This window comes from Vicia villosa, unplaced genomic scaffold, assembly GCF_029867415.1.
Source record: "Vicia villosa cultivar HV-30 ecotype Madison, WI unplaced genomic scaffold, Vvil1.0 ctg.000207F_1_1_1, whole genome shotgun sequence".
Classification (NCBI taxonomy): Eukaryota; Viridiplantae; Streptophyta; class Magnoliopsida; order Fabales; family Fabaceae; genus Vicia; species Vicia villosa.
The window spans coordinates 377816-386123 of record NW_026705072.1 but is presented as its reverse complement, the minus strand read 5'-3'; the positions used below and the strand labels follow the sequence as shown (position 1 = coordinate 386123).

Below are 8308 nucleotides of genomic sequence, written 5' to 3'. Positions count from 1 at the left end.
GAGGTCCTGAGTTCGAAGGAGCCTAGGATCAATTTTCAGAGGTTACGTGGAGCATACTCAACCGGTATACTCTCGGGTGGATTAGTCGGTACGGAAGGATACCACTCTATAAAAAAACAAGTAAACTTCACTTCAAAATATTGAGAAGAATAGCTATTGGTGTAAGTTGATGTTTTTCTCTTTGTACATTTCTTACTCATGCATTTTTGGTATATTCTACGCTTACACATGCATAGTAACTGGACTCATACGGAAGTGTAAGAGCAAGATGGAAATGCATTGAAAGTACATAGTGTCTCTGGCCTATTTTGCCATGATTTGATAAGGCAAGAATAATGTTGTTCTATTATAATAAATGCAGTACATAGTTTTGAGAAGGACAAAATACTGTAGTTAGTAGTTATTCTATAAAAAATAATTAAAAAATAAAGCCAAAAGTAGTAAATAGACCCATTTGTACTTTTTTACCAAAAATAATAGTATAAGTTAATTTTCAAATTTTAACTACAGATAATCATAAAAGGACATGGGTGTTTGGTTAATGTTTCTGTTCATGTTTAGTCATCAAAATACTAAACTACACTGAACAAAAATTAATTACAAAGACAACTAAGACCAAAGAAAGATGCAATCTTTCATAAAGGATAAATACCAACAAAAGAAAATTAACATAATCGCATTCCTTCTTTGCCGATGGGGTGACAAATTCTGAAATAAGTGATTTGGTTTGTACTCCGTAAATATCAAAATATCCGTTGTGGCGAGGGTTTCTCAGCTGGAAACTCAAGTAATTCTCGAATCCCTTCACAAACCTGCATTGGGACAACGGAAAGTTCTTAAACCTCTGTAAAATGATCATTTCGATAGAAATAGATTACAGTTTTCCTTATATGTCTTCAGGGGAAATTCAATTCTGAATCAGTTCCAGAATTATCTCAACATTACTAACAGCTTCAGGGGAAAAACAAAGCTTTGGGCTGATCTATGGGCTAGCACTGGCCCACATGGCCATGCATGTTTTTTTAGGTGCTTTTGCCTATGGTGCTAACTCTAATTTAACAAGCAGCATCCCTTACACAAAAGGAGTACAAGCAGCAAGCATAAGGGATTCAATTAAATGAAGAAAACAGAGTGAGCGTACCAGCTTAATTTGAGCTTTGATTGAAGCAATTAATTTAGTGTACTCTTCTATCTGCCTGCTATACAAAAGTGATTCGTAAGTATGAATTTGCAACAATATTTTGAACAATAAAATGGAAATTAACAAGCATTTTAATAGATGATAATAGAAAGGCCAAAGATAAAGTTGTCCTAAGATGGGCATAAGAGTTGCCGAAAGTGCATCATGCAGCAAATAATATAGTTTAAATTAAAAAGTTAACAGAAGAGATGAATGAGAAATTAGAGATATATGTCGTGCAAACACGATTTCCGCTCGAGTAAAACAGTGTGTAAATGTCAGTTTAAAAATAGATAAATGAATTCTAATGTAGAAGTGAAAATTGGAGAACATATAATAACACATTTCTCATGTTGTTTTAAGTACACCTTTTGTCCACCATACAAAGTAACAGAAATATAGAGGAAGATGCTAATCATAAAACTCAAATACAATGGATAAAATGGAGGAATGGTAATACACAATACACCTCAGGAACGCTCCAACTTTCAGTCGATGACATGATAATGACCAAAACCGATAATGAGGAAAAATAGAGGGACCAAATCTGCATCTAAGTATATTACTTGCTCATATGAATTGTCAATCAGTGAGCTGAATGATTCAATTACTTGTTCCATTTCAAAATCATTGCCCCAAATGCTTAAACACATAGTATTTGTAATTTGTTAGTCGAGCTTTCAAAACTATCTACTATTCTTGAACTGTTGAGATGATATAATTCAACAATAATTTGACTAATCTATACTGCAGATTATCAATCATCAGTTTTCAGCCCAAACATATCCAAATCATATTATGGAGGGAAGACAGATAAATAGGAAGGAAAAATACAAAAAGTTGTCATGCCATTCCCTTCTGCACATGCAAGAGAATCCCAATTGAAGTCTAGAATCTGAGACACACACACCTACCGCCCAGACCACAGAACATTACAATAGTATGACTAAAGAAAACAAAGTGCTTCTGTGAAATTTTACAAGTTAAAAAAGATGGATGAATCAAATTTGTGGTGGTTAATTTTACAGAATATGAGAACAGTAGTTTCTCTGTTACAGTATTTTTCTGATACAGTAGTATATCTGATACTGTATTTTTCTGATACAGTAGTTACACCAAGCAACACAGTTAGTTTAGTTAGCTGTACATAAAATGTATTGTAACAAAGTTTGTCTGGACAGAGAAAAAATACCGTTTTTTTCCGGATTAATCCATCTAGATGTGAGAAAAAACAGTTTTTGTCTGGATTGTAAACTCGAGAGGGATGTAGTTTTTAAGAAAACTGCAGGGGTAAAAGTAGCCCTCACAAACAAAAAGAACAAGCCCATTATGTTATTTGCAATGTAACCCTAATATGTATCCCAGCTGCAACACATAAATACATACAGTGTCGCAGCCTTCATTTCTACTACAACTGATTCTTCCCAGCTTCTTCACGGCGTGGAGCCTAGGGACAGTGGTTCGTTGCACGACAGAGCAGAGAAGGAAACTTGCAGCAGTAGAAAAGAAAGGGATTTTACTCCATTTCTTTTTTCGCGTCTGCATAACCGCCTTGAAGGTGAAATGCTCCGCAGAGGCGGTTGCAACAGCCCATACTCCCTTTTGCGACGCTCTGTCGCGCATGGGGTGGACGCCTTTTGCTCCGAAGCTATCACGGAGATATGGACCACTATTCACAACATAGACAAGATCCACATCAAGAACTGCTATTAAATTGGGCCTTATCTGATGGTAAGTTCTAGCATGGAGGCAGACTTGGATACAAACACCTTATCTAGTTCCAGTCATTTGTGACAATTAGATTGTCATTATCTTAGTTCATAGTCCGGTTTTGCATGCCCGGCTAAGCATATGGAACTGAATTTCTTCTTTGTTCAAGGAAAAGAGCTTAGTAAGCAGCTCACTGTAGTTCATGTTCCTGCTTAGGAACAGTGGGTTGATCTACTCACCAAAGTTTTTTCTCCACTCAGACTTCAAATTCTATGTACAAAAACTCAGTGTGCTGGTCAGGCGTGTACGGGAATTACTGTATTTTTCTGTTATGGTAGTTAGACCAACTAACTCAGTTATTTTTAGTTAGTTCACTATATATATGATGGGTTTTAACAGACTGGAGCAAGTTTACCAATATTTAACATTTAAGAAATCTCAAACACTGCCGTGCTAGATTAATTTTTGCAGTTTCAATAAGACAATATATGTTAAACCAAAAAATTATACCTGACTATCGTTTCTTCCCTTTTCTCTATGAAATTTAAAGCTTCGGACCAAGTAAACTCCACATGGAATCCCATACCTATGTCCACAAATATGTGTTGTGTATTGGGCCTGTAAAGTTTCAATCAAATACATAAAAAAACAAATAAATAAATAAAGTGCATTTCCATGGACTAAAGACAAAAAAGAGATTTCATTGTAAGGGCACAAATAAAAAGCATAGCATTGCTGATGAGAGGTTTAGCACTTCGCCGAAGGTTTCCCGCTTAAACATCAAGCAATCATTGTACCCTAGGTTGGATGAGGGAAGTGTCTAGACACAAATTGGGTGGCATAGCACAAGTTTTATAGTTTTATAGTATGGTGATGACACAAATTGGGTTATAAAGATCATATACCATAAATGAAAGAAAAATAAGTTTGAACACATGGATTGGTGATAAATTACGAATATACCTTACAAAATTCAGAAAAAATCAAGAACATGTGAAATTAAAAGAAAGAAATAATGCCACTTATTATCCAATCAGGTGGCTATAAAGCAAGTGAAGAAGGGTGAAAGCTGAAATGTTTGATGACTTACACTTCTGCTTGCGCGTACACCTCAGACCCAAGATTAACCATAGTTCTCAGACTGGTTACACTATTCTTCTCTAGGTTTTCAATATTTTTTCGCAAATCAGCACTGAGTGAACAAGTCAAGTGTATTCAGACAGAACAATAGTATATCACTAAATGCATCATTGAATTTGTACTAATTCAATTTGAGCTAGTCTCCAAACTCAGCCTACAAGTATAATTTACACGTGGTACTGTGAATTTTATGGGAAATGGATGATACAAAATATATCATTACTCATTATGATGGTGATACTAATTGATCCTAGTAGTATGCAAAAAAGTGAAAAAAGGATACAAAATTTTCTGCTGTTCAAAGACCGTGTCCCTGTAACAAAGAAATGAAAAAAATAAGTATATGCGACTCTGAAACTCGTAAAATAAACAAAGCAACCATGCAATGTATAAGCCATTTTGCAAGTGCATTATTTGTGATCTTAGATATAAGTTTATGCACTCAAAGGCGTCATGCATTTTTAACTAGAACTAGAAAGACTTGAAGATAAGATAGAGGAAGAGCATTCAAATTTAGGGCATTATTACATATTATTTGCAACAACCAAGAATAAAATCTCCAAAGTTAACACTACCTCTGAGCAGTAGCATGAAGAAGATCAGGTTTCAAACGTTTATCAACAAATTCTTCATACTTTTGTATTTTCTGCTGGCGTAAATTGTCCATATGATAAGAGTCCTAATAAAAGCATAAGCCAGTCAGGAATCATTAGTATATGTATAGCTAAGCTGTATCGAATGACCCCATTAAAGAAATTTTAAAACAAATCTAGAGTTAGAAAGTACCTGAGCTTCTCAATTTTATTCGGTACAGATCCGAAAAATTAATTTTACAGCTCAAACAATGGTTAAGTAGTGACTAATCTCATAAATTGCAAAGGTAAACCACTAATTTTCACTAACTAATGAATAGGAATAAAATGTAGTATTTGTCATCTAACTTAATTTTGAACTCGGCAATGTCCCTGCACAGGTTTTAACGGGACATTTCAAAGCCAGATAATACAATGCTATTAAAAAAAACTTCTATCCTTCAAAATTCATACACACAAAGTTCAAAACAAGCAAATAAGCATTTAAATGTGCATTTCTACCCAGAAAAACTAAAAATTTAAGAGAATCAGCATAGTGTAAAATTGATTCGCAAAATCCATAACAAACGCATAACAATCTATGGCAGCCGAAAAATGCACTGGGGAATGAAAATCCGAAAAGTAAAGTGTAAAAGTAAAACATTGTGGCGGAGCTTCTAACTGTTATGGCGGTGAACGAGGTACTCCGGCAGCTTTTTCCGGTGTACGGTGGATTGAGTTGAGTGTCACTCCAAAGTCCAAACGAAATTGTTTGTTTCTGTTTCAACAAAAGGGCTGAGGGGAAATTTTGTTGTTTTTGATAGAGTGCTGCGTTTTGTTTGGTTGTTTTAGGGTTTTAATTACAAAAATAATACGCTAAAAAACAATAAGCGAATCAAAAGATATGGTGTTTTCAAGTAAGGCCGATGTATCACGTATTCACTTTGCAAAATTGAGAAAAAGAGAGAACAAATACACTTAAGAAAAACCAGCACCTATTACTAATGATTAGCATTCATATAAAGTCTATTTTACCTATTGAATTCACAATTAAGCACTAAACAACAAGCACAACAATTATTTTTATCTTTCATATCTTTAGGAAACAAAACAAAATGAAGAGATGCACTAACAAGCACATAACCAAAATTCTGCATTAAGAAGTTCTAAAACAGCCCCAAAAAAGTACCTTAGAAACACACCTAAACACAAGAAAGTGGTTCATGGTACCTTGCACAAGATAGCATATAATTGACATGTTGGAAGTTAGAATCAAGCATAGTTTCAAGTAAGCACAAAGTGTCGAATCCTTATCAATTAGAGTTCTCAACAATTAAACATAAAGTGTTACTAATATCCAAGACCAAGTCAAATGCACAACAATTCACATAAGCATGGTATCGTTTAATTTTCAGCATTTCTACTTGCTCTAATTAACACCAAAACACTAATATCATTACCAATTTTCATGTTCTAACAAGTTGCAATGAACTTAAAGCAACACTATCATCAACTGTCCATTAAATTTCCAGCATTTTAACACAATTGAAATTCATCATTCTCTCAACTTACATGTCAACAACACCACCAACCATCATAAAAATTTTCAGCATCAAATGTCCACCAAATGAGCAATACAATTCACATTATCAATCACTAAAACAACACTAAAATTTCAGCATCTATGTACCTTCATACAACCACTTTTCAAAGCCTTTTTTATGATTTAGCAAGCAAGACAAAATTACCATATTAATCCATCAAAAATTCTGCACTCTTAGTGTTTCAAAACAGTCCCACAAAGTCTATTAGAAACATACTATACTAAAGGCAAGAAAAATGGTTCATGGTATGTTGCAACAAAAGAACACATAATTGGCAAATAAAAACATTTGCAACATGATTTTATAGGCAAAACAAACAAGTAGTAGCACCGTTATTAATCCACTTTTTGTTCACTTTCCAATACTACTTATAAACTGACAGCAAATAGAATTATGCACACTCATGAAACATGTTTTACACTAACAGCTTTATCAACTTTTTATCCTCAAGAACAACAACTCTAACCATCCAGCCATCTTAACATTAAGATCCACAACTCTATTTCAAACATTTTTATTAACCGATATTAAGGTAACAATTCCGAACCAAAAACCATAATACACACACCTACTCAAATGATATGGACAAAACAAACTCAGGGTCAACTAGTAACAACCAAAAACCTCACATACTCTGCACCTTCCAGGTCATCTAAAAAACAAACACTAACAAGTTTAATCAACTAATTTCTAGCATTGTTATCATTCCTGACTAGCACTAAGAGTTCACACTATACCAGTAAAACAACACCCAAAAAAAACAAACAGCAACTACGCATATCCGCACCACCATATTTTTATGACTTTTTTAGACTCTAAACATTATTCAAACACAAATAGATTTCAGCATCTGTTTTGATCATTAAGAAGCTTTGCAAACTCATGAAATTAGTATCCAATCAACACCAAATGTCAACAATTATCACAACTCCTACATCATTCAAAAAACTCTATTATTGTGCACCAAAATCACTTCTCATAAGCATTTAATCAAACATGTAGCATGCTATTCTTTGGTTCATGAGCAATTGAAACATATTGCCGACACACATCATCCCTATTTTACAAATTGAATCAATTAAGCATTAATATCAACAAACCAATATCATCCTCAATTTAGTTATCATCCATCGACTAACATGTCCAATTCAAACATCAACTCAAATTCAACAAATCTCAACAATTAATGTTCATAATTCAAGCAATCTCACAGTTTAATATCAAGTTCTAACAATTAATACTCATAATCAAGTAAAAAAACAAGAATCAAATGCAAGAATCATTACCGGAAGCGCGAAGAGGAGTTTGAATCGGAGTTGGAAACCGGAAGGAGGAGATCGCACGATTGGAAGAGACGAAGGAGACGCGTCCGCGTTTCCGTAGTGGCCGCCGGTAGGAGAAAGTAGTGTGTTCGGTGATGGTGGTGACTCGCGCTACTGCCGGCGTCGGAAAGGAGTGATCGGAAAAGAACGTGGAAGTTTGGAGGATTTTTTCTACTACGTGTTCTTCATCATCTTTCTCACGTTCTTGAACCTTTTTTCTATTTTTTGGTATTTTGATTTTAGAGAAAAGTGAGAGAGAATTGGTTTTTTTTTTGTGTGATTCTTGGTAAAAGTGGAATTATGAGAGAAAAAGAGAGAAAAAAGTATATATTTTAAATGGTGAAATGTCAAAAATGCTCCTGACGTATCTCTTTTTTGCTCATTTTCGGGGAAACGTGAATCGGTGCGAAATTCGGAAATAAAACGAACATCACTGTGAAGATGACCAAATTTGTGACTCGTAGCCGCGAGAATCGTCTCAATCTGACAAACGGTGAGGAAATTATACGTGTTTGAATGACGAGAAAAATCGGTTCACCTGGTGCGACTGTGCAGAATTTTGCGAGTACCGTTCAAAGAATGTGATGAAACTCAAACTTCGGCTCGAAATCTGACCTAGCACGTGTGACGAAGAATCGAAGATAATGAAATTTCCGAGAAAATTCCGCCGGAATGGACTCCATACGATAAAAATCGAAGAAGTTATGAATTTTCAAACTCGGCGCGACACACTCGAAAACACACTTTTTACCGAAAGATTGCGACGTTCCTTAAAATGCT

The 8308-nt window shown here is 34.7% G+C and overlaps 1 protein-coding gene across 2 annotated transcripts; it reads right to left on the bottom strand.

Annotated features, from left to right (window-relative positions):
- Positions 1 to 438: 438 nt before the first annotated feature.
- On the bottom strand, positions 439 to 7809 carry LOC131625360 (uncharacterized). 2 transcript variants are annotated; one of them, XM_058896227.1, is made up of 7 exons: positions 7493 to 7809; positions 4606 to 4709; positions 4314 to 4343; positions 3981 to 4082; positions 3401 to 3508; positions 1142 to 1199; positions 439 to 812 (listed from the first exon to the last, which is right to left on the bottom strand). In XM_058896227.1, exons 2-7 carry the CDS (start codon positions 4695 to 4697, stop codon positions 744 to 746), a joined length of 459 nt encoding a protein of 152 aa, XP_058752210.1. In that variant the 5' UTR covers positions 4698 to 4709; positions 7493 to 7809; the 3' UTR covers positions 439 to 743. The 2 variants fall into 2 exon arrangements, with proteins under 2 accessions (XP_058752210.1, XP_058752211.1); XM_058896228.1 differs by having other exon boundaries at positions 1142 to 1196.
- Positions 7810 to 8308: the final 499 nt, after the last annotated feature.

Coding starts and splice junctions, on each gene's coding strand:
- LOC131625360 (XM_058896227.1), bottom strand. CDS start 4,697: ATGGACAATTTACGCCAGCAGAAAATACAAAAGTATGAAGAATTTGTT. Junction 4,344..4,605: donor CTTCATGCTACTGCTCAGAG/GTAGTGTTAACT, acceptor TCTTTGTTACAG/GGACACGGTCTTTGAACAGC. Junction 4,083..4,313: donor TTTGAACAGCAGAAAATTTT/GTATCCTTTTTT, acceptor TTGTTCACTCAG/TGCTGATTTGCGAAAAAATA.